This window comes from Neolamprologus multifasciatus, chromosome 4 (genome assembly GCF_963576455.1).
Source record: "Neolamprologus multifasciatus chromosome 4, fNeoMul1.2, whole genome shotgun sequence".
Lineage (NCBI taxonomy): Eukaryota > Metazoa > Chordata > Actinopteri > Cichliformes > Cichlidae > Neolamprologus > Neolamprologus multifasciatus.
This window is the reverse complement of record NC_140442.1, coordinates 15,302,928-15,328,648: the sequence shown is the minus strand read 5'-3', so window position 1 is coordinate 15,328,648 and position 25,721 is coordinate 15,302,928. Positions and strand designations below refer to the sequence as shown.

Sequence of the window (25,721 nt, the reverse complement as noted above, 5' to 3'; positions counted from 1 at the left end):
ATGCCATAAGATATTTGCAATTTACCTGGATTGTGGCAGTTCGATATCCTGAAGAGAGAATTCATATAGACTGGTTTTAGTGTGTAAATACATCTGCAATGGCAAAAACACAGGCATTTTGTTTTAAAACACAGAGAGATGTGCACATAAAGTGTGAATGGAACGTATGCAGACCCTGTAACCATGTGAATTAAAATGCATGTCTAAAAATGAGATGCTTTCTCGACTGCTGACGGTTAACAAATGTAACTTTTTCACCTACAGGTGCCCTCTGCCCCTCCTACCTACACGGGGAGGCAGCTGTGGTGAGCGAGAGGTTTGGAAAGAGGCTGTGTGATTTAAAAAGGGAAAAAAAAGGACGAGATGAAGAGGGTGAGGAGGGAGAATGAGGGGGGTCCGGGACGAAGGGCCCACCTCCCTGTCTGGCTGGACTGGACTAAAAGCACGGATGCCTACATCGACCTTTCACTCTGTGTACAGACTTTAACACTGACTGTGTGCCAATCAACTACTGTTTGAGTGTGTGTGAGATTCAGAGAGAGCAGGATATGGAGGACAGAGCTGAAGGTTTTCTAGATGAGTGGAAATGTGAAAGAAAGTAGCAAAAAAAGAAAAGAAAAAGACCTTGATCTGAAAATGCCGACATGCAGTATTCCTTTTTAGGCATCATTTGCTCCTGTGACACTACAACATTGTAGGCATCCCTGAAAACTGTGAAATAGATTGCTTTTTCCTGCTCACTCTCTCTTTCTGTCAGGCAGGATGTCTTTTCTGCAGCTCCACACAATGAAGGCGTTCGAGTGGAAACATTTGGCTCTGTCCTCCATCCCTCCACACCGTAGGTGTAGACAGAGCACATGGGCAAACTGCACAAGTTGAGCAGGGCCCTCCTAAAATAACCCTGCCTCTGTAGGTGTGAATGTACAGCATATAAGAGGAAAGAGTGTGTGTGTGTATGTGTGTGGTCCCTATAACACTCCAGCAAACCTTTCCTCTCCAGACTGTTACCCCCCACCCGACAACCCCCAACACCCCAGACCTGTCTCCTCCCTCTCTCTCACCTCTGTTAGGGTTGCGATCAGAACCATCTGTGAATAAAACACATAACTCTTCTCACCTTCCGCCATCCTCCCACCTGCATGGACACTTTGCAAACACAAACTCCGAAGCCTGAACTGTGACTGGAAAGGAAGTTTCCCCAATGACCACAGCTGTAACTGAAGCACCTGAACAGAGCTGCCCATAAACCGCTTTTAGATGTACGATAAAGCAGAGCGGATTATGATTGGACAAAGGGAATGTCAGTCATGACCGGGCGAGGGGGGGGGAGAGCCGCCACTTAATGAATCGAGGTCAGACTGCTGTACGCACCCACATCTCCAGAGCCACTGGCGTTTTGAAGCAGCCAGGAGAAACTGTCACTTTATATCAGCAAGAAACGGAGCGAGGAAATGAAATGGTCTCCCGTTCTCGGTTCCTGTATTTGTGTTTGTGTGTGCGTACGTGAGTGTTGTGATTTCACGAGTGTCAACGGGGGAGAAAAAAGAAAAAAAAAAAAATCAAAGTCCAGGTACATTTCTGGTGCTAAATATTCCTCCACACGACCCTCCAGTGAGGCTCGGAACTACAAAAACAACACTTATATTGATACAGTAGTCAAGCTGTGAGTGACAAGACTATATTTAGAGCTGTGGCTGGTGTTTGGCGATATCCTAGAGCCTCAGAAAGATCAGATTAACAGTGCAAGGTAGAAAGAGGGGGATCAAATGGAAAAGGAGGAGGAGGGTGGCGGTGAGTAGGAATGAGATAGCACGAGACGGCCCCAAAGGGAAGTCTGTGTGACAGTGAAATCTCTGAGACTTCCTTCACTCAGCCTCCAATCTGTATGAGAAAATGGCTCCCACGTCTGTCCGTTTGTATCCATGTTCCTCTTCTCTAGGTCGTTGTCTTCATTTCTGTTTTCTTTTTTTCTGGTGGAGCGTCTCTTCCTCCTCCTCCTCCTTCCTCTCCTCCTCCGGACTCTTTCTGTGGACAGCTATAGCTCAAGTCTCTGTGCCAAGAAGGACTCTTGTTTCACTGGAGTCTCTGTTTCACGCCCTTTCCCTTCATCATGGCACCGGCTCTCTCTTTCACCTGAGGAGCTGTGTACATAGTAGTGCTGTAAAGCTTTGCTTGCTTGTTTACCTTTTTTTCTTTCTTTTTTTTTTTTAACTGTAGGCTGAGTTTAGATATCAGTGATTCATTGGAGAACTGACTGACCACTGCAAACTGATTTTATCTTCTTTTTTTTAACTGGTTTGCTTTGTGTTTATACATTTGCCTGTTTGTTACATTATGCTTTTATTTTTTAAACTATAGCATTTTGGAAATGTTTCGCCAACACTAGATGTGCTTTTATTTTATTTTATTTCATTTTGATTTTTTTTGTTTGTTTGTTTGATTAAGGAAAAATTGTGAGTTGTCAATTATCAGGATTTATGTTGGTTGTACCTCCCACACTTTGCTGTTACGGGGATGCAAACGTGATTATGTTCAAATTTTCAAAAAGACAACAATGCCTATTGATAATTTTGCCACTTCATGCAGTAAATCATGACTTAGTCTGTGATATATTAGGGATAGCTATAAAAAAAAAGAAAAGAAAATGCAAAGCAGGGAGGGCTCAAGCCCACCAATAGTCAGTATGCTGGCCCCTGATCTTACTAAGAAAAGACAAGGGGTCAATCCTTGACTACTGCTGTATGTTTATGTCTTACACACTGGCTATTCTAAAATAGGACTGCTACTTGCAGGCCAGCTTCATGCCCAAAGACAGCTTGTCCTGTTATACCAGGCTCTGTTTGGGCAGGCCTGGTCTGAAACAGGCTACAAGCCTCATATCCATGCAAGAAGAACTGTCCTCAGGGTTTTAGATGGTCAGCAGCAAAGAAACAAAGCTCCTGAGTATCAGCACTCAGAGCTGAGGGGGAGGGAGGTTTCGATTCTTGTGATGTTTTCACTCTATGTGGAGTACATAAAAAAAAGAATAACATGATGTGACTTTGTAGACTTTGCACTTGTCAACTACCTATCTGTGCATGCTTATCACCATTTCTACATATATGACCTTTCTCAGACCTACTTTTGAATACTAACTATTTATGTAAAAGGTCATGTGGCAACAATCATACTTTCAGTGTATATCAGATGACACACTTAATGTCTGTGCGAGCTGGTTCTTGAGAAACAAAGGGAAATGGTCCAAAGCAGTACAATTCCCCAAAAGGAACAAAATGCCATCATCACTGGACCTAATAATAACTTCCTCTGTTAGTTTGAAGAGTTGAGGGTAAAAAAAAAAAGAACAAAAAAAGGAGAATCTTCCGACTGATATTGTCTGTGTTTAAAATCAAATAGACTGTGGTGAGATTTTGCACACAACTTCTATGTTAAGTTTGTCGTCCCTGGGTAGCCCATTTGAAAACCCTTACTCCCTGGGGTTGACATGTCCTTGCCTGTACTCTCCTGATTTGTCTTGCCTTCAGACTGCTCCAGTGGGGCAGCTGACAGGGGTAATATTGGTTTTCACAGTTATGACTGTGCAGTGACGCAGCATGCCTATGTATAGAACTTGATTCCCCTGATTAGAAAAAGACAAAAAAAAAAAAAAAACAACAGTTAACTCTCTTGTTTCTGTAACCAATTCAGGACAAAAAAAGTTAAATAAAGGTGTCATATTTGTAGTTAACTTTTAATTGGATGTTGTGTTTTTTTCCTGATGACACATGGTAACAATAACAGCCAGGTATTATGGAAGAATACAAAACTGCATGTGCTTTTCCCATTTTTGTCAAACCTTCGCAACGTTTCTGTCCATATAGATGAACCATTGAGTCATTGAATGTTTTCACTTTTCATTCTGTAACCTAAAGCAGTTGGTTAGCCTAGCTTAGCTTAGCACAAACATGCGCAAAAGGATGAAACCATTAGCCTGTACAAAAACGTATTCATATGAAGTAATTTAATGAGATGCAACATGTTCAATTGTAAGCTTTAAGCATGTTTTTTGTTACCTTTGAACATGGACAGGCTAGCATAAAGAATTAGCATAGTCTTTATGCTAATTAAGCTAATAGGCATACAGATTCCATCTTTAACAGATAAACTACCCCATCAGACTCTTGACAAAAAATGTTCACTAATGTTCACTAATATCTGTAGCAAATTCTTGAATCACCCCTTGAATTCTTTACATTTTGCTTCCAGGAAGCTACTTTCTTGTAATATTTTAAAATTGTCTTGAGCAATAATTCTCCAAGTTCTTTGGACACTGGTTGCTTTTTCACTCATTTAGTCCAGTCCTTGTACCTAACCATTTTCAGAGGAATTTTTTTGTTGTTGTTTGTTTTTGTTTGTTAAGCTACTTAACTCAACCTACAAGTAATTAAGCATTACAAAAGGCACCTAACTCAAAGGATGAACCAGAGGTTTGTCTATACATAATAGACAACTTCACAAAGAATTATTTTACAATTTCTTTAGGCATCTTTAGGCACTTTGTTACTATTGCAAAAACACATAATTAGTTTAAATTTCTTTACTTGAATCTAAAAAAAATTGCAAAGACAACACAGTTTGACTGGCATAAAATATTATTTCTCAACCAACAAGGTGACTTACAAAGAGCTGTTTGCTGAAAATTTGGCATATCACAGTAGTTTGCAGTGTGTCCTCAAAAAAAAAGAGAAAACTGGAGTGGATAGGAAAAAATCCAGCAAAGACCTCACATGTGAGCAATGCATCTGACCCTTGATCCATCTACCATTCACCAAAGCTTCATCAGAAAAATAAAGTTCCATCAGATTTTGAGCTACAATGCAATGCTATGTGGAAAGCATCTGATTGGCAGCAGCTTCATTTTTTAGCATGACAATGATCCCAAACACAATGCCAGTGCAGTAAAACCATACAAATAGAAAAGCATTGTGGAACACAGTCAGTCATGGATTAGCCTCTCCAGAACAACTTTGTTGAAGCAGTGTGGGGTCATCTTCACAGAGATGATTCTTCAATGTGTTGAAGAATAAAGGGGGTTTTATAAAACACTGACTTTCATGCTCACCCCTATCCTGCACAGATTTCAATAAAATCATAGAATCTACTTCACATTTTCCCAGCAAATTATAAAGAAATGAGGGGTGGCTCAAGTCTTTTGCACAGTATTGCATTTTCATAAATGCCTACTTTGTCCTTTGATGATAAAGATGGAAATATGAGTCTGTAGTTTAACTAAGGGCTACATGTTCTGGGTATTTCTCTGCCTGACATACGCTATTATAATACATTTAGTGCATTCATAAGTTCTTTTTGTTTTTACATTTTAAATGTGTAAACAAAGTTTTAACTAACACATCAGCCTGGAATCACAACCCAGAACCAGTTGTTATCTGTCTAAGCTCTGACAGCTTGATGCCGACACTACCTTCTGCTGCTGTGTGATCGGGTTTCAGTCGGGTACAGTTCTGCCAGACTTCGTGGAGCTGGCTCCTCTATCAGATGTCCCCAGAATTAAATGGGCCGTTTTATCTCCTCACCCAGTGGCAGCTGTCTTCCAGGCATCCACATACCTGCAAAGGGAGATACATGACCCTCCCCATGACTCACTCTGAGGTGGTATGCTTCACTTGGTCAAGAAGCAGTTCATCATGAAACAGAAGATCAACCATCAGTACCCTCTCAGGTACGCTGGGTTTGTGGCGAGATGGAAAAATGCCAGGAGTGCACTTTATTCTTTCACTTTAATTGACACCCACAGTCAAGAGAAAACAGCTATAGCCTGGACAGTCTAACAGGAAGAAGAACTGTAGAGTCACCTGAGCAGCAGTCTTTTAATTTTTGCAAGTCCAATTTCATGATTTCTGAGGCTGATTCAAGATAAATATTTGAATGCCAACAGCTTGAAAAACAAACAGCTGAAGGTGGCAGACTCAATGGGGATGATGCAAAATGTGTGCCTATTCAACACATTAGGCAAAAGACCAAAACAGCAGTAGGAAAATACTCCTATTAAGTAAGAATAAACAAAAGTTAAATACACCTCATACATCTATTTTTATGGCGTTATTTCATGTCGTGCGTGTAATGAGTAGCCAAGCCATCCCATGTTTCTGTGGCAGAAATGTTAAGTGACTTACTGATTAACAGGATTTTATTTTTTAATCTCCTCAGCTGTGTTATTATATACCTATACATATATATGCACATATTCCCATATGTATTGTTATACAGGGCAAACTTACTTTAACCCTTTAATGTAATAAAAATCTAAGCATAATATTAGAGATTCTTGTTTTTTTGTCAGATAGTTGCCAAATACAAACCAGTGATCTAAGTGATGTTTTTCCAATTCTCTTTTATTCTCAGCTTCTCTGACATGTCATTTCCTTTCCTGATAAACAGGATATAAAGCGGTGCGCCGTGTGCCGAGCCACCTTTGACTCTGCCCTCAATTTCTGGCTTGAATGGAAATGCTATGACCTCTTTTGTGGAGTGATGTCTATTGCTAAGGAAAGAGGAAAAGACAGATCAAGGAAATATGGTTATCTTCCACTGAGCTGTCATCCAGAGGTGCGGAGAGAGAAATTATGATGCCCGTTACAAGAGGTTTCACTCCTGACAGTATAATATGTGAACCGTGCTATATGGTGCTCATTGGCTGGGTGAGACTCGTGAAGGGAAGTGATCCATCAAAAAGGCAATGAAAGCAATAAACTAATTAGACACGGATCTCAGACCATAAATCCTGGCCTGGCCATATCAAATTGGTTACAGGCATCTTTTTTATTCTTTTCTTTTTTTTCTTTAAACAGGGCTTGTTTGACTGATCACTTTAGGTCAATTTGACATCAGCCTAACAGAGTTTAATAGTGTTTAAACAGCAGAAAAAAAGCTTTTACACAAGGCTAATGATTCCAGTTACCAAGTCCCACCAGGGTAGCTCAGGTTGTGAGTTCCTAGTAGCGATGGAGACCCTGTGATTAGTTTGTTGGACACAGACAGGAAATTAGTCAGAGATGTAGAGGCTACTTCTTCCTTGACGTGCAGGCTGGGTGTGAGCCACTCACCAGGCTTTGGGCTCATATGGGTGGTGGGTGTGTGGACCGCGGTGCTCTGGGGAGTGGGGGAAACCACCTGGATGGACACATTGTTTCCAGGCTGGGGGCTTTCTGGAAGATCTGTCATAGCGGAACCCACTGGAGACAAACAAGAGATGTTCGGACATGTTTTCCAGGCAAAGTATTTAAAAAAGAGTGACAGCTTTGACACTGTTAAAGTAAGCATATCTATGAAAAACAAAAGCCGGTATCACTTTATAACAAATAATGCTATAAAGCATTATTAACGTATTAGTAAGGTATGTGTAGTTGCTTAATTTATCATTTATATAGCATTACTACTCTTCAGGATGCCATTTATAAATATAGATATATCATTATGACTAAAATTATGATAATTACTAGCAGTGATAGCTGTACACAGTGTAACAGTAACAGATGGATAAACACATCTGTATTTATAAATGTCAAACTAAGGAGGACTAATGATATATAAATGATGAATTAAGCACTCGCTAATACCTTACTAATGCCTAATAGTATGACATTATTATAAAGTGCTACCCAAGAGACTGTCATGTAGTGCAAATTACGGTATCGTTTGCCCCTCACTCCAACTGGTCATGGCAGATGGCCACCCCTCCCTGAGCCTGGTTCTTCCTGTTAAAAGGGAGTTTTTCCTTCCCACTGTCACCAAAGAGCTTGCACATAGAGGATCATATGATTGTTGGGGTTTTCTCTGTAGTATTATTGTAGGGTCTACCTTACAATATAAAGTGCTTTGAGGTGACACTGTGATTCGGTGCTGTATAATAAAATGGAATTGAATTGAACTGCTTTATTTACAAGCTAATTATTGAAAAAGTGTGATGGAATTGCGGTTTTGGAAAAAAAATTATTATTATTTTTTTTAAGATTTCAAAGTGCATCCATACATATAGAGAATCCAAATATGCAACAATGGAGCCCTTCAGTATTTTTTTGTTTTATCATCTGAGAATCATTTCCCTGATTCAGATCCCATGACTTATCTTTTAAAAAGCTGTAGTTTGGCGTGGCGGGTGAAGAAAACAAAACAAAACAAAACAAAACAAAACAAAACAAAACAAAACAAAACAAAACAAAACAAAACAAAACAAAACAAAACAAAACAAAACAAAACAAGGGAGAAGGCCAAAACAATTAACAGATTTCTGTTGCTAATTCATTTCATGTTGATCTATTCAAAACAATGTCACCAACCACGTGATGTCACAAGCTGTTTTAACAAGGCTCAAACTGACGGTAAACAAGCACCAGTCAAGGACAGTCGAGGTGATTCATGAACTGCTGAGAGCTGCACCTGTCTAGTGCGATGTGACCTTTTGACATATCAGTGTGTGCCTGCTCTTTGCTCTTTGCCTCATTGTTTTTCTCTCCATCTCTGACTAATTCTGATTTCAGACTATGAAGCGGCAGAGGAGGTATTGTACGCCGGCTTTCTCGGGTCAAATGAGATGAGCACAGCTGTTGTGGGACTTAAAGAATGAGCGTACAGTTGTGAGGGGAGCTTCCCTAAATAATTTCTCGCTCTCTTTTTAACTCTGCAAGTGCACCAAACATGGGTCATTTATGTGTCACAGTGCAGTGCTATAACATCCAAAAAACAAAAACAGAAGAAGCTGGCAAACAAACTGCAACTTCTGTCACTTTCTGTCTTTCTTGTTCTCTCCTATTTTCATCCATTGTAGACTCAGTTGAAGAGGTTGGAAAATGGTTTCCATGCAGGGCGACAGTCTGGACAGACGCTCACGCACTCTCTTACGCATGCACACCCATCCCCAGGCCCCCAGCTAGAATGTCAGGTCAGCAGTAGCAGCAGTGGCGGCGGTTAGCAGTGGCAGTGTGGCATGGCTGTCACACCCCCGTGGAAGAATGTTCGTCGGCCGCAGAGAGCGCCTTTGTTGTGTGGAATGCGTCTGTGGAAACAACCTGTGCTCATGATGCCACCGTTCTTTGTTTCTGAGCGACAAAAACTGAAACACTACCATGACTAGCGTTATTAGAGGGTGCGTGTGTTTATCATGACACACCGCCACACCCCCGTCAGATGGGCTGAAGCACGCCTCAGTGTATGAATGCTCCTGTATCTGGGTTAAATGCGAAGAGCAGAATAGATTAAATATAGATGTAATTGCTTCTTGAGGGTTTCTTTTTTAAAAACTATTTTTGTATGTTATTATCATTGTTATCATATATTATTATTTTACAAAGCTTACATCTGGCGGTTATTTTTATCCTCCCATCTATAAAAAGTTCACCACAAAGTGCAGTAAATTATCAGGCAATTACACAGATTAGAGCACCAAACAGAGTAAAATGTAGAGATTGTAATTATTTATGGATTCATTCAAGAAGACAATTCCCAGTATTGCTCCAAACAGTGTGATGTTGACACACATCCATCCCTATTTATTTGTGGGTAGAAGATGAGTGTTGCCTCGTTAAATATATCAGTTCCCTAAGGGGGAGACAATGCGACAACATTACTGTTGAGCTGTTTGTTGTAAGCACGGTGTAATCGGATTTCTTTCCCTCTGTGTCATTAGTCCTATTGTGCATGTAGGAGTTGCACCTTCTGTATCCTTATTATTGAAATGTTTGAAATCATTTACGTGGGCCCGCTGGAAAAGTAGACAGCTGCAACAATGCAAAGTAGAGAGAAGCTTCTTTTAGTCATCTTTTGTTCTTTGCCATGTGTTTTGGTTTTCCTGTCCACTTGCTAACTCGTTGTGATGCACCATGATGGTACAGCGTTCCAACAGGCGCGTGGAAAAATAAATACAATGTCCCTAAAAAAGACCAAGAATCTACCCCGCTAGCTGCACAAAGACAGACAACTATTCGCACACATTCAATCTGGAAGCGCCAATTAACCTAATTGCACTAAGTGTGTATGTCTTTGAGTGTGGAAATAAGCTAGAGTACCCAGAGATAACCCACAAAGACACAGGCAGAACATGCAACTCTGCATACAACACCCCAACCAGATTGCAGATTCAAACCAAGAACCTTTTTGCTGTGAGGCTAGAATTCTGATCATTGTGCCACCATTGCTGCTCTACTGTTTGATGCATATTCAAAAAAATGTGACTTGATTTGCATTTTTAGTAACTTCTGGAATCAGCAGGGGCAGGATGCACCTAATGGTGTTTTTAGCTATGCTCACGTGCTGAAGAAGATGAAGCGAGGACAGCAAAAGCTACACATGGATGATGGTGCATTTAGTGGTCTGCCCCCAGTTGTTTGTAAGAAAGGTCTGGGTCTGCACTGCAGGCAGGCCATGTTTCTTCTACTACAGTGCTGACACAGTGCTGTTATAGAGGCAGTATGTGGTTTGGCATTGTTTTGCTGAAATATGCAATGGGAGAATGTGTTGCTCTAAAGCCTGTATATACCGTTTAGTATTGATGGTGCCTTTCCAAATGTGCCAGCTGCCAATTCCATACACACTGATGGAACCCCATGCCATCAGAGATGCAGGTTTTTGAACTTAGCACTGGTCTTAAGCCGGGTGGTCCCTCTTATCTTTAGTTCACGGGATGCGCTGTCCATGTTCCAAAATAAATGTCCAATTTCAGTTTGTCTGACCACAGAGCAGTTTTCCATTTTTTCTCCATCCATCCATCCATCCATCTTCATCCGCTTTATCCGGGGCCGGGTCGCGGGGGCAGCAGCCTAAGCAAAGAGGCCCAGACCTCCCTCTCCCCAGCCACCTCCTCCAGCTCATCCGGGGGAACACCAAGGCGTTCCCAGGCCAGCCGAGAGATATAATCTCTCCAGCGTGTCCTGGGTCTGCCCCGGGGCCTCCTCCCGGTGGGACATGCCTGGAACACCTCACCCAGGAGGCGCCCAGGGGGCATCCTTGTCAGATGCCCAAACCACCTCAGCTGGCTCCTTTCGATGTGGAGCAGCAGCGGCTCTACTCTGAGCCCCTCCCGGATGGCCGAACTTCTCACCCTATCTCTATGGGAGATGCCAGCCACCCTTCGGAGGAAGCTCATTTCCGCCGCTTGTATCCGCGATCTCGTCCTTTCGGTCACTACCCACAGCTCGTGGCCATAGGTGAGGGTAGGGACGTAGATCGACCGGTAAATTGAGAGCTTCGCTTTTACACTCAGCTCCCTCTTCACCACGACGGACCGGTGCAGCGTCTGCATTACTGCAGCTGCAGCCCCAATCCGTCTGTCGATCTCCGGCTCCCTTCTCCCATCACTCGCGAACAAGACCCCGACATACTTGAACTCCTCCACTTGGGGCAGGACCTCATCCCCGACCCGGAGTGGGCACTCCACCCTTTTCCGGCTGAGAACCATGGCCTCAGATTTGGAGGTGCTGATCCTCATTCCCGCTGCTTCACACTCGGCTGCGAACCGCTCCAGTGCGAGCTGGAGGCCCTCACCCGATGAAGCCAACAGAACCACATCATCCGCAAAGATCAGAGATGAGATCCTGAGGCCACCAAAGCGAAAGCCCTCCGCCACTTGGCTGCGCCTAGAAATCCTGTCCATAAAAATTATGAACAGAACCGGTGACAAAGGGCAGCCCTGGCGGAGCCCATCACCCACCGGGAACGAGTCCGACTTATTGCCGGCAATGCGAACCAAGCTCTTGCAACGGTTGTATAGGGATCGAATGGCCCGTAGCAATGGGCCAGACACCCCATACTCCCGCAACACCTCCCACAGGACACCCCGAGGGACACGGTCGAATGCCTTCTCCAAGTCCACAAAACACATGTAGACTGGTTGGGCAAACTCCCATGCACCCTCAAGTATCCTCGAGAGGATGAAGAGCTGGTCCAGTGTTCCGCGACCAGGACGAAAACCGCATTGTTCCTCCTGCATCAGAGGTTCGACTAGCGGACGAACTCTCCTTTCCAGCACCCTGACATAGACTTTCCCGGGGAGGCTGAGGAGTGTGATCCCCCTGTAGTTGGAACACACCCTCCGGTCCCCCTTCTTAAAGATGGGGACCACCACCCCGGTCTGCCAATCCACGGGTACTGCCCCTGATCTCCACGCAACATTGCAGAGGCGTGTCAACCAGGACAGCCCTACAACGTCCAGAGCCTTCAGGAACTCGGGGCGGACCTCATCAACACCAGGGGCTCTGCCACCAAGGAGTTGTTTAACTGCCTCAGTGACCTCGCCCCCGGAAATTGGCGGGTCATTCCCCTCGTCCCCAGACTCTGCTTCCTCCTCGGAAGACGCGTCAGTGGGATTAAGGAGGTCCTCGAAGTATTCCTTCCACCGCCTGACAATTTTCTCAGTCGACGTCAGCAGCGCTCCGCCAGCACTATACACAGTGCAGGTAGAGCACCGCTTTCCCCTCCTGAGACGCCTGACGGTTTGCCAGAACCTCTTCGAGGCAGTCCGAAAGTCTTTTTCCATGGCCTCTCCGAACTCCTCCCACACCTGAGTTTTTGCTTCAGCCACTGCCCGAGCCGCATTCCGCTTGGCCTGTCGATACCTGTCGGCTGCCTCCGGAGTCCGACAGGCTAACCAAGCCCGATAGGACTCCTTCTTCAGCCTGGTGGCTCCCTTCACCTCTGGTGTCCACCATTTGGTTCGGGGATTACCACCACGGCAGGCACCAACCACCTTGCGGCCGCAGCTCAAAGCAGCAGCTTCGGCAATGGAGGCGCTGAACATGGTCCATTCGGACTCGATGTCCCCCGCCTCCCTCGGAATGCTGTTGAAGCTCTGCCGGAGATGTGCGTTGAAGATCTCGCGGACTGGGGCCTCTGCTAGTCATTCCCAGCACACCCTCACTACGCGTTTAGGTGCACCAGGTCTGTCCAGCGTCCTCCCCCGCCACCTGATCCAACTCACCACCAGGTGGTGATCAGTTGACAGCTCAGCCCCTCTCTTTACCCGAGAGAGGGGCTCCGTGAATCGCAACCTTGTCGTGGTGGAGGGGTTTGTGTGTCCCAGGGATCCCTGGGGCTATGTTGTCTGGGGGCTTTTGCCCCCTGGTAGGGTCTCCCATGGCAAATTGGTCCTGGGTGAGGGACCAGACAAAGAGCGATTCAAAAGACCCTTATGAAAGAAACACCGAGGGAACAGTTTACCCTGCCCGGGATAGGGTTACCGGGGCCCCGCCCTGGAGCCAGGCCCGGGGAGGGTGCCCGAGGGCGAGCGTCTGGTGGCCGGGCCTTAGTCCATGGGGCCCGGCCGGGCACAGCCCGAAGAGGAGACATGGGCCCATCCTCCCGCAGGCCCACCACCCGCAGGAGGCGCCATAGGGGTCGGGTGCATTGTGTGCCGGGTGGCGGCCAGGAGCGGAGGCCCTGGCGGACTGACCCCCGGCTGCCAAGACTGGCAATAGGGACATTTTTTCTCAGTCCATTTTAAATGAGCTTTGGTCCAAAGAAGACAGCAGCATTGCTGGGTCATGTTCATATGTGGCTTCTTTTTTCGATGATGGAGCTTTAACGTTTCTTTCATGTCCATCACAGAATCATGTCTGTTTTTAATGCCTGGGTGACCTGAAGATCACAGGCATCCTATGCTGGTTTTCAGCCTTGTCCCTTGTACACTGAGATTTCTCTAGATTGAAGTCTTTACTATTTTACATTTAGTAACATTATTCTAAAATTGGTCCACAATTTGTAGAAGCAGACTGGTGAACCTCTGCCCAACTTTACTTCTGAGAACCTCTGCCTCTCTAATATGTTCTTTTTAGACCCACTCCTGTTACTGACCTGCTGCCAATTAACCTAATTAGTTGCAAAATGTTCCTCCAGCTGTTTTTGTTTAGCACCGCTTACTTTTCCAGTCTTTTTTCCCCAACATCGCCAATTTTTTAAAATGTGTTGCTGTCATGAAATTCAAAATGAGCTAAGATTTACTTAAAATGGTACATGTTATACCTCATAGGAATGTTAGTAGGTTACTCTGCAAACATCCTGACATTTGTATGTATCTGTATCTCATTGTACAACTGTATAGTGACAATAAAGGCATTCTATTCTAAGGCATTCTATTTAAGTCTATGTCCTGTCAAATAAAAAAATACAGCATTAAAATTTGAAATAAACACTCGACCATATAATCTATTTAAAATGACTTTTTAATAAAGGAGTTGTTGTTTGAGTCCACTCTATTAGGTATCAAATTGGGTATCTGTATTGGTATTGTGGCATCCTCATTGGTGACTATATCAGTGAATTCAGTTCAGTATGCTAATTTGTACAAAGCACAAAGATGATAAGAATTTCATTACACTAGTCAAAGGTATCAAGGGTATGGTGATGTTAGAAGAAAAAAGTTGGAGGTTCTCCAAAGTTCTTTGGCTTCTTATGAAGCCCCCACAGAAAATTCTGTTTGTGTGCTTTTTTTTTTCTTTATTACAAATAAATTTCTTTAGCTGAACTTTGCAACAGTCGTGTTTTTTTCCCTGCGAGCCTACTTGGATTTAAGAAAGTGCTTGTACAGTGTACCACTCTGTTCTTATGCAAGCTTCCAAAGACAACGTGTAGTCATCATCCTTTAACTCTAATGCTTGTCAGTCACAGTGGACATGGGTCTGCATTCTCAGCTGCTCTTCCCTGTCCTTCATATGTGCACAGTGCACACACAGACACACACACTCGCCACAGGCAAAGACGTACACATCACTTTACCCTCGTCTCAGACTTCATCCCCTTCCCCTCTACACTCTGTTACTCCGCTCTTTCCACACATGAATACCCCCCCCCCCCCATCCTCTGCCGTCGCTGTCACACAAGCGTAGCCTGAGCCCTCAAGACATTTTCTTTCTTTTTTTCATTTGCAATCTTCTCTCTCAATTACTTACTTTCTCCCCATGTCTGCTTCTCTTTCTCCGTCACTGCCCTCATTCTCTCTGTGTGTCACCGCTCCCAGAATCCTCATCTTTCAGCTTTAAAAATCAAAGCCCCATTGGCGTGAATATCTCTGCAGCCGTTTATATGTGTGAAACTCCATTTGTGCACAGGCTGACACACCGCATTGTATGCGTATTTATTTTTGTAAATCTGAATATTGTATGGACTGATTTGTATGCAGTCTAGTACCTTTATATGAATATCAGCAGCTTTTGTCAGGCACTGAAGAGAATTTGATAGTAGTAGATATAATGCTACTAGCAAGCCTGAGGGCTGGCATTCAGTGATATCATGTGAGTGTGTGTGTAAGTGTATGTGAGCTTACCTCGTCTCTCTTGTTTCGCCCAGAACTGCTTGACAGTTTTGCCAATGTCACGGGTCTCTCTCAGTTTTTTCTGCCACTGGCGCATCTCCTGAACATCTGGCTGTGCCCTGATCTATAACAATCACAGGACACGTGCAAAGGGCGCACATGCATAAATTCACATGAGCAAACATCATCAATAACTTAATTGAGCCACAAGCTAATCAGTGCTGGTAAGCTGTTAGGACTGTTTAAAGAAGGTTATTTAGAAAGTCTGTTACAGTATATGCTTTAGTTGCTAACATTAAGAACATTTCTAGGGAGGGTTAAGTAAATAAATGTTCTTTTTTAAATGATTATTTCATTTATTATTGGAAAAAAATATCCAAACCTGCCTGAACTTTTGTGAAAAAGTCGCTCCTTAAACTAGTTGTGCCACACTTGGCAGCAAGAACTACAGTCACACTTTTGCAATAACTGGCAAAGAGTCTTTTTCACTGAGGAGGAATTTTGGCCCACTTTTCTTTATGGAATTGTTTTAATTCAGCCAAATTGGAGGGTTTTCGAGCATGAACGGCCTGTTTAAGGTCATGCCAAAGCATCTCAATCAGATTCAACTCTGGACGTTGACTAGGCCACTCCGGACATTCTACTTCAGGATTTTCTGGTACAGAGCAGAATTACTAATACTGATTGCACTGTGGTTGAAACACATACTGCAACTTCCCTACAATCTTCCCTACACCATGCTGCAAAAATAAGTGAAAACATAAGCCAAGCAAGTGATAAAATCCTATTTCCTATTTTAAATTAAATTAATTAATTTTAATGCATTTTAAAACGTTAGGCCTTACTATGAGATTAATGAAGAGCTTCTAAGGATTCACAGGAACCCTGATTCAGCCTAATCCAGGCTGTATGAATTATGCTTCTGTTCTTGGATGAAACTACTGCAGCTGTTGTGTTTGGTTTTGTGTGTGTGGGGGGGGGGGGGGGGGGGGCTGCAGGACTTCCTGAAAGATTACCGAGCAAGTTTGATGTTGCAAATGTGAATAAAATATCTGTAAAGGGCTTCACCTCCTGTTCCCATTTATCCCTCCTCCTATTCTTCTCCCACTAACTAGTCCTCCTACTCCTCCTTTTTCTTTCCTCTATGCTCTTTGTACTCAACTATCTCTGACAGGCTTCTTTCTTCCCTGGGTGGTAGATCTCTCCTCAGATACTGTCTTTCATACTAACACATTACTCTCCCTTGATTCCCCAACACATCAGTATTTCTTCCCTCTCCATCCACCTCCCTTCACTCTGAATTCTCTCCCACCTCTCTTCTCACCAGTCTCCTTTCACTCTGCTCCATTCAACCCCAACTTTCTCCTAAGTGCCTGGTTATGTGGCAACAAAAGTGTTGCTATTGTACAAAAGTGGGTCTGTTATATAAGCCTGGTGATAGGTTTAGGAATGGGTAAAACTAGAGTGCTCCAATAGTTCATTCACGGGGTGTCACGGTGCTGCAGCAGCCTCTCTGCTGATGGGAGCAAACCATAGAAATGGAAATGAGGGGTGAGGGTCAGAGGGAGGAGGGGAGGAGGGGTGGTTAAGTCTGTTGTGTTTGCTCACCATCGCTTGTGTGCTTTATTTGTGTCTGTGTGCCATTTCTTCTCTGTCACTCTTCACTGATGTCCTCCATAAATCTTGTATTCTCCCTTTCTGCTTCTGATGCTGTCAGCTTCTCCGAAATGATGGAAATGGAGCAAAAATCAAAGTCAGTTCTTGGAAAGCTGACTTTATGAATACACTAGCTTTCTGCAGGATGCTGACAGCTTGTGTATGACAGCAGGAGACAAAGGGCTGAGTTGTGTGTGTGTGTGTGCGCCTGAGTTTTCTGAAGCCTGTCTGCGTGCATCAGCACAGCTGATTTGTAGGGCTAAGTTATTTTGACCCTGGGCACGAAGCCTGGTTAAGAATTTTGACGTTTTATTTGTACTGCGTGTTACAATATATGCATCTCAACTTCATCGTTTTTCACAGTTATTTATACTCATTTGAATTCTTAGTGAAACTTTGCTAACGCATTATCTTCTTGATATAATCATACGTGCTGATGCACTGCTCACGTGGCAGAGTCTGGTTTTGTGTGCATGTGACTCAGTCCTCTCATGCTGTATGTTTGCATGAAGGCTGGGATTAGAGTGATTAGAAAAATTACCGAGACACTGCAAGGGCCACTGTTATCACACACCACATTATCCACAATTGCATACAACATTATGGTGTGCACGCACACGTTGCAGTCTCGTAACTAAGCCTTTCAAGCTGCATTCCTTTCCAGTGTAAAGCTGACTGAGACTGAGCTCCTCACCCGGGGAAGTGGCTGCACGACCAAGTGCATAAAGACACAGCCACAGTCTGCTTTATTTTCCCTTCACACTCCACCCATCCATCATCTTTGTGTTCACCACAGCTTCCTTCAAGGCTTAACCAGCCCAGTGACCTGTGGCCTGTATTCATGCCCCTGTAGACTGAGTCACAATAAGCAGTTGCACTGCCACCCTACTGTCCTAAAGGTAAAAAAATACTTACATTTAAATAAGAACTAAGACAAATGTAGGCACAGATAAATGCACAAGGGAAAATATGAGACATCAGCCCATTTACAGGAGGGTAAGCAAGGACCAAGCCTGAGACATATCTTCTGCATGAGTGTCACTGCACGTGGTACATCAAATTGACTTAACAGCGAACCACATTTAAAACCATTCATCTATTGCTGCCCTTGGACCATTGAACTGGAATCATAGACCTACTTCTACTGTTGACTATGCAGTACTCTGGGGAGGGGCAAATGTGTGTGTGTGTGTGTGTGTGTGTGTGTGTGTGTGTGTGTGTGTGTGTGTGTGTGTGTGTGTGTGTGTGTGTGTGTGTGTGTGTGTGCACATATATGTGTGTGTTTCTTTCAACCAGCTCTATTCGTTTATGTCAGGAGGAATACAACTCAGCACTTGCAGTGCCCCATTTCTTAATATTTCTTAATAGCTGCAGTACAAGAAGGAAGGAAAGGTCTATTTAAAGGCCTATGAGAAAGAAAGCCGATGAAACCCAAGATTTTTGCTATTATATTGAATTAATTCTACTTATGTGGTGCCAATTTACAACAACAGTCACCTCAAAGCACTTTGTATTAAAATGTCAAGACCCAAGAGAGAAATAGAGAGAAAACACTTTTGAAAAGTAGCACTCCATTTTCACAAGCAGAGACCTCAGGCAGAACCAGGCTCAGGAAGTGTCAGCCATCGACCGCGACCAGCTGCCGGCTGGGGATAGAGGTGACAGATAGGAGAGAAAAAGTAGAGTAGGAAAAACGACACATTCTGGAAGCAGACAAAAATTAATGCACGAGGAATGTAAAAAAGGGAGTATCAGTAAGAAAAAAGATGTATGAGCCTTTTAAAAAAGTTTTTAAGATGACATCATCAATTGTTAATAAAATCACCCATGCTGTGTGTTCACACTCTGCATACGTAGTTAAAAACAGTGTTGAAACATGCACAAGAAAGAAAGTTTTTCACTGTTTGGTTGCAAAGTTGTATAAAACCTACTATATGTCATATACGTGGTACAATGTATACACTGCATAATGACACCAACGCTGTCTTGGACTGGACAAAACTAGAAGTATTCTGGCTGGTTGCAGCTAGCTAACTAACTGCCTTACATCAGAAATCATCTAGAAATCATCAAGTTTACTTTTTACATTTTAGCCATTCTAAGTGTCACAAAACCGTGACTCAACCGTGCTCATTGGGTAACAGGATAGGACTGACAATTAGTTAGCCAATGAATGCCGAATTTCACGGTCAGCTCTGGCCAACGCTTATTACATCTGGTTTCAAAACAACAAAATCATGACAGTGAAAACACTTCGAAGTTTCAAAATAGGACAGGTGATGTCACGGTGGCTACATCCTTGTTTTATACTGTGTGTGGTTGTATCAGACTTTTCATCTACCAAACTCTCCAGTGCGAATCATCTGATGGTATTTGTTTCAAGTTTTCACTACAGAAAAAGGACCCTCCCCCTCCCCCCTGACTTAGGTTTGATTTTTTTTTTTCTTCAGTCAGATAAAAGGTGCGCTGCAGCTGAGATAAGGCCAGCCACATAAATAAATCTGCAACTGGAGCCAGTGGAAATGGCAGTGATGATGATAAAGGGCAAAGCTACCAGACCACAACCCACTAATATTGACAGTCTAATTGCAATGGGAATTTATTACACTACAGCCACACTACTCTAGCTCAGCTGACATGAATAATCCTGAGAAGTCTTAGTGATCAGAGGAGACTGTGTGTGTGTGTCCATGCTTGCACATCAGTGTGCATTAGAGTAGCAGGCATGGATGAATGGATTATAGTTAGGTTAAGGTACACGGTGTAAAGAAGATTATATAATATGTTTAGACCTAGGAGCTCTTAACAGTTATACGTGAGTGAAACAAAAGACAAACGCACTGTCTGGGTCATGAGTTTGCATCTGTGTCTATGTGTGTTTGTGTGTGCGTCTGTGTGCACTCCAGCACTGCTCTGCTTCAGCCCTCAGCGTTTTGATGAAAGAGATTAATAATGGAGGGATAAAATTCCACTCTACAAAAATACTCTCATGCCCCTTCCTAGTCTTCAGTCTGTCTGTCTTTCTTACCAGAACACTCACTCACGCACACACGCACGCACACACACCCTCTGCAGTCAGCGCTGCGTCAAGCTGGTTATATAACAGCCGAGGGTGTAAGTGTGAGGGGGGAATGGGGTGCGTGTGGAGGCAGATGGGGGTGAAGTGAACAGAGTGCACTGATCTTATACTGACTATATATTACAGGAAAATCCCACAATCCTATTATGCTCTAATAAACTATCCTCAAGCACATGAAATCAGACAGAGAGGCAGATTTGAGTGAAATATTCCTTGGAATTCTTTACTTAGAAATGAGATTTGTGAGCTACGACATCTTGATTGCACGCTGGTGTAAGAATAATTCTGTAATAGTTATGTTTAATGATCCCAGTAGAAGTTTAACAAGGCACTGGTGCTTTACAGTTCACTCGGTTTGTGCTGACGTGCTCGTCCTTCCTCTGCTGCCCACTCCGCTGTTAACTGTCGTTTTTCTCAAGACAAGGTGAGAGCAGTCGAAACACACTACAGTGCCTGTCAGGACCAAACAAAAATTCTGCTCCGCTCCATGTAGCCTAAATAAGTCATGATCCTAGAGGCGTCTACCAAGAGGCCAACGCTCAGCTGCAGACCCTGATTGTGCTGCATCTCTCTCCCTTTTCCCACCCCCTAGAAGAACTGCATCTTCCTACTCTGGCACCACTTTGCAACATCAGCTCGCCTCCTTCCTCCCGTTTGCCATCCATGCAAAAGTGTTCCAAACATAGACCAACCATCATCCTTCCTCATAATCCTCCCATTTCCTCACTCTGTCTCTACCCACACTCTCTCTCTCTTTCCCTGAATCCCTTGGGGTGTTCAGCTGCAGTCCTATCAGTGGCCCTGCTGAACCTCTTATTTCAGGGTAAACATACAGCAAGGAGTGACAGACAGCTGGCTCACTGCTGCCACCACATGTGGGCAGAGATCAATTATATTTTGTTGTTCATGGAGAAAAAAAACAGGGCAAATAAGAGGGAGTGCTGCCCTCTGCTGGTGCCCCAGCAGTTCACGACACACATTCCATCCATCTTTTTTATGCCCGCATCCACACTTTTATCTTCAGGCCCACATGTGCAAGCACATTTTCAAATCATTCAAATGTAATGCAATTGTGCACGTCGGTGCAGCTGGCCTCTTTTTCTCTCAGTGGTTTGTGCAGCCACACTAAGGCTGAATCCTCCCACAAGCACTTCGGATAAGAAACGCACAAAAGAAGAGGTTCAGTCAAGACAAACAAAACATGACCCTTGCTTATCCTTACACCACAGGGGCTGGTGTTTATCTGTGTGTGTGTGTGTGTGTGTGTGTGTGTGTGTGTGTGTGTGTGTGTGTGTGTGTGAGTGAGGGAGAAAGAGCGACAGAGAGAGATGCTGCTGTTTGCCTCTGGAAGTGTCTGTGCATATCTATTTATATCACAGCACAGAGTGCTTCAGACCACAACACGCACACAGGAGGGAATTAAAGCCTGGCATCACTGATGACATAATCAAGCTGCTGAATGAAACTGCAGCCCCTGTGGAAGAGGGGGCTCTTTAAGGGGATGGGATTATACAACAAGACTGACAACAACAAGACTGTTGGCCGATGCACGCTTAGCGGGAGCCTATTGTAGCCTAACAGACACGCGCGCACACACACAGGGTCGCTGTGTTCTTGTGGGATGATTGCCGGACTCCTACACACTTTCTTCTTCAAAATGTTATCTTATGTCCACACTGTGAATTCTTTGATGAGTTTGTGAAGTTGGTCAAGCAGGCAAAGCTAAAGTTGTGTGTCAGTGAAATGTAAAATGCATCCAAGACTATGCAATGCAACCTCTTCGTTCCATAAAACCTCCCTTGTTTCTTAAAGTTTAGGTTTCCTGTTTATTTTTTCACACTTTTTGGTGCTTTTCAGACCTGTCATTCTGCAAACCCCAGCCCTTTTGTAAATGGTGGGATGGAAAGCCTGTAAACAGCACTCAGCTTCCAGTCATGTCCAACATACCTTGTATCCTCTCCAGAAAGCCTGGATGAGCAGAGCAGCCTCGCACTCAGTGAGCCGCAGAAACAGAGGAGTGGGAGGCCTGGGACTGGAGGATGGAAGGAAATGGAAAAGAAAGAGTGATGAGACAAGAAAGGAGAGCGTGCATGGAGTTTTTGTGTGTGTGTCATAGCTTATAGTTGCTTTGTGCTATAAACCAGAGATGTCAAACACATTTTACATCGTGGGCCCATTACATCCCATTTTGATTTCAAAGTGGGCCAAACCAGAGAAACGTGGTGTTGTAAGATTGGCCATGGGGGAGCTCTTTATCATGCTGCAAAACATTGGAAGATAGAATTAAAAGTCCTAAATTTATGCTCACCTTCACATTTTCTAGAATTGCCCATTGGGCCAGATTGAAGTCTTTGGAGGGCTGATTCTGGCCCTCGGGCCTTATGTTGGACACCTCTGCTACAGACACTGGATTAAAAACTGTACACTGTATGTTTTTGTACAATAACTTCAGTACATGTTATGAAAATTTTACGTTATTTTACAAATACTAAAGCTAAAAATATTCCCTTGAAATGTTTATTCTATTTTAGTTAGTTTTTCAACTTCTAACATTTTTATTTTATTCTCGTTTACTAAAATGTTTTTTCACACCCAGTTTTAGTTTCGTCTTTGTTAGCTATAATAACCATTGTGTGCAAACTGAAGAGATACTCACTGCATCCCAAGCCAGTTCTTGACAAAGGGGATGTCATGAAAGCTCACTGGTTCCTGTCCACTCCTGCGAGGGTTATGGCTGAGGATAACATACACAGCACTTTCAATGTGACATCAGAGAGAATCTATGTGGTGAGGTGAGGGTAGTACTACAGAGTGCAGAGTGAGGTGTGTGTAGGAGGACTCTTACTTGTAGAGCCACTCAGTCAGAAAGTCACATGGGTTAAACGCTGTTATTTTCCTCTGAAATAAAAAAGAGACTGCCCTACATTCAGCATCTCCCCTGACTATAAAGCACAACTATTTCAGCAGCAAAATGTACAAGAGTTAAAACAACAAAGCTCCCATTTTGGTGTCTGTAAGCACTGAATTGTTTTTTAGATACCTCTACTGGTTAATTATTCCTGTACAGCATTTAAATTTATCAGACTACCACCCAATGTCAGGTTCATGGCACAGATGCACTAAACGAATTACTGTTAAATATTAAAATATTATAGTTGTTATCCGTGAACTTTCAAATTTACCATTTTCCTAAAGAAAAGCAGAAAAAAAACCCAATAAAATGAATTATTAGCTTTTGATTAAGATGTCAAATTATGGTTATTTACAGAAAAAAAATATTTTAGTGGTTGATTTTTATCCTTGATTAATTTCTGATTTCTCAGAGAAGTCCAATTTTAGGATTACAATTGATTTTTATTAAAGACACTTAGACCTTAAAGCAGCCGTTTTTCTGGGCTTCTCTTAGCAAAGCCTCCAGTCCAGGTACCAACACTGGAAACACTTTCTTCTCCAAGAAACGCGTGACAGGATCTGACACAAGCACAACATTTTAAAGACAGAGAATTATAATGATGGCAAATATGTATTAACACTTACAGTTTCACATTACAGGGAGAGCAGCTATGCATCTTACTTTCAGGGACTTGGGGAAAAAGTGTAGTTTCAGCAGTTGGGGGGCGATTCTGCCGTGAAGGATGAGGTCCTTTTAATGCAGAGTATCCAGGGAGAGCACAGCAAACATCGGGCTCAAAGTCATCATCCATAAGTACCTAACCAAAGCAATCATTCAACTTTCATGAACAATTTAGACTTCAAAAATAGTTTAAAAAATTTAATAATTTATTTTGTCTCAGGGCAGCTGTAATTTACACATCACATGTATGTGTTAGTGTTTTGTGCATGACGGAAAATGCATTTGAAGACCCAGCTGCTCAGTTATCTCAAACGAGGCTGACACAGGATCCAGATTAAATCCCACAGATTTGTATGTGCACACATCACGTCGTCTGTGTGTACTTACGCTGTGCCGGGAGAGCTGGGTGCTCACAGAGCTGGCCTCTGTCCACGCAGGGCTGGGACCGCTGTGCTGTTCGGCCTCAAACTCTACAAAGACACAGTGAACACGTGAACCTTTGTTTTTCTGTTTCACCACAGGGTCAAACAGATCACGCCGTACCTTCACACATTTTCTGCAAAAATTATTTCTTAGTACAGACGATCTCTGCCATTATCTACGTTAACTCAAGCGGTTGCCATGGAGTCACCGGTAGGTGTGCTCACGTGACTTCCGGTGTAAACAAGTCCGACATAGCGCTTCAGTAATCGATGAAAATATACTGAAACGATGCAATGCATATAAAATAAACCGAGTCGGGGAGGGGGTTGGCCCTAAAAATGCTACTGCTGCTTTTGTGGTCCTTATATCTTCGTTTTAAACTTTCAGCTGTTGCAAAATTAGGAAAAGGACTTCTAGTTTCCATGTAACCACTGGAGGGCAGCAGATAACTACCCACTTGTATCGATCATACAACTCTTAATTAGAGTTATATGATAGGATAATGATAGGAGTTAAGGAGAAATAATCCTATAAAGGCGTATTTACCTAACAATACTGCGAGACTCAGAAAGAAAAAGCTCAGCAAAGACACACTGAATAATGGCAGTCACTAAAGAGTATGCCGTGTTTTTAGTTTGTTTCCTAACAATAATAAAGGAGTCAAAGTGTGTAAAAAAGAAAAAGAAAAAAAAAGACTGTTTTTGAATAATAAAGTACTATGCAAGTTTTGAGAGACCACTCATTTCTATAAATTTTGCTTCCAAGGAGACAGACTTTCTTGTAAAGGTTATCAGAAAGTCTTTCAAAGCTTTTCTTTAGACACTGGCTGCTTTTTCACTAAACACAGACCTATGATTCATTCACAAACCTAACTCCAGGGATGAACCAGAGCTGTGCCTACAGTTGATTCTAAAAAATGCCAAAGATAACACAGCTTATAGCATTTTAGCACCAGCAACGTGACTCCCAAAGAGCAACCGGCCAAAACTTTCAATCTGTAAAATACAGCAGAGGCTCTGCCCCAGTCTGGGGTCAGTTTCAGCCAATGATGTTGAAGATCTTGTCAAAACTGATGGAATTATGAATGCAGAAAAGTACAATCAGATTTTGATCTACAATGCAATACCATCTGGAAAAAACTTGGCAGCAGCTTCATTTTTTAGCATGACAATGATCCAGAACACACTGCCAATGCAGTACAAGCGTACCTGGATGGACAAAAAAAAAAAAACAAAAACCCCAAAGATACACAGACACACAATGAAACACTATCAGTCATGGATTGGCCTCCCCAGAGCCCAGAGGTCAACATTATTGAAGCAGTGTGGGATCATGTCGATAGATAACAGAACAAAAGGCAGCCAGCATCCAAAGAAAAGCTTTGAATGTCCTTAAAGAAGCCTGGAGAACTATTCCTGAAGACTGATTAAACAAAATGACAAGAAACCTAGGCTCAGAGAGATCAGGTGGTCATACCAAATATTGACGTTCAACCTCATTAGAACTGTACAAACTCTGTTTTTGCCTCATACTCTACTTTTGCATTTCATCCATTTCTAATTTTCCTCTTAAAATATAAAGAGATGAGCAATAAAGACTTTTGTACGTGATTATATATGCCTAAGGTAAAACATGCATATTACTTTTGGTTAACTCAGAATTACTCAGGCCTGTTGATCCTCAGATTTTTGCTT

The 25,721-nt window shown here is 43.1% G+C and overlaps 2 protein-coding genes across 5 annotated transcripts in view; one reads left to right on the top strand and one right to left on the bottom strand.

Annotated features, from left to right (window-relative positions):
* Nucleotides 1-3,734, top strand: part of gprc5ba (G protein-coupled receptor, class C, group 5, member Ba) — a 16,837-nt gene extending 13,103 nt beyond the window's left edge. For both annotated transcript variants that reach the window (XM_085158060.1, XM_085158061.1), the window contains exon 4: nucleotides 265-3,734. In XM_085158060.1, the coding sequence (XP_085014186.1) occupies nucleotides 265-309 (45 nt within the window). In that variant the 3' untranslated portion in view covers nucleotides 310-3,734. The remainder of the gene's footprint in view (nucleotides 1-264) is intronic.
* iqck (IQ motif containing K) lies at nucleotides 2,393-25,721 on the bottom strand. Of its 3 annotated transcripts, XM_085158063.1 has the most exons (10): nucleotides 24,148-25,721; nucleotides 23,992-24,074; nucleotides 23,605-23,740; nucleotides 23,404-23,501; nucleotides 22,876-22,928; nucleotides 22,687-22,764; nucleotides 21,978-22,062; nucleotides 15,308-15,419; nucleotides 7,104-7,232; nucleotides 2,393-7,010 (listed from the first exon to the last, which is right to left on the bottom strand). In XM_085158063.1, exons 1-10 carry the CDS (start codon nucleotides 24,155-24,157, stop codon nucleotides 6,955-6,957), a joined length of 840 nt encoding a protein of 279 aa, XP_085014189.1. In that variant the 5' UTR covers nucleotides 24,158-25,721; the 3' UTR covers nucleotides 2,393-6,954. The 3 variants fall into 3 exon arrangements, with proteins under 3 accessions (XP_085014189.1, XP_085014188.1, XP_085014190.1); XM_085158062.1 differs by having other exon boundaries at nucleotides 2,393-7,232; XM_085158064.1 differs by lacking the exons at nucleotides 2,393-7,010; nucleotides 7,104-7,232 and adding an exon at nucleotides 14,915-15,017.

Excerpts from the sequence above, each read along its gene's own strand:
- iqck (XM_085158062.1), bottom strand. Across the intron at positions 22,929-23,403 it reads AGAAAAACGGCTGCTTTAAG|AGGAAAATAACAGCGTTTAA; the intron begins GTCTAAGTGTCT and ends TTTTTATTTCAG. Across the intron at positions 15,420-21,977 it reads CTTTCTGGAGAGGATACAAG|ATCAGGGCACAGCCAGATGT; the intron begins GTATGTTGGACA and ends TGATTGTTATAG.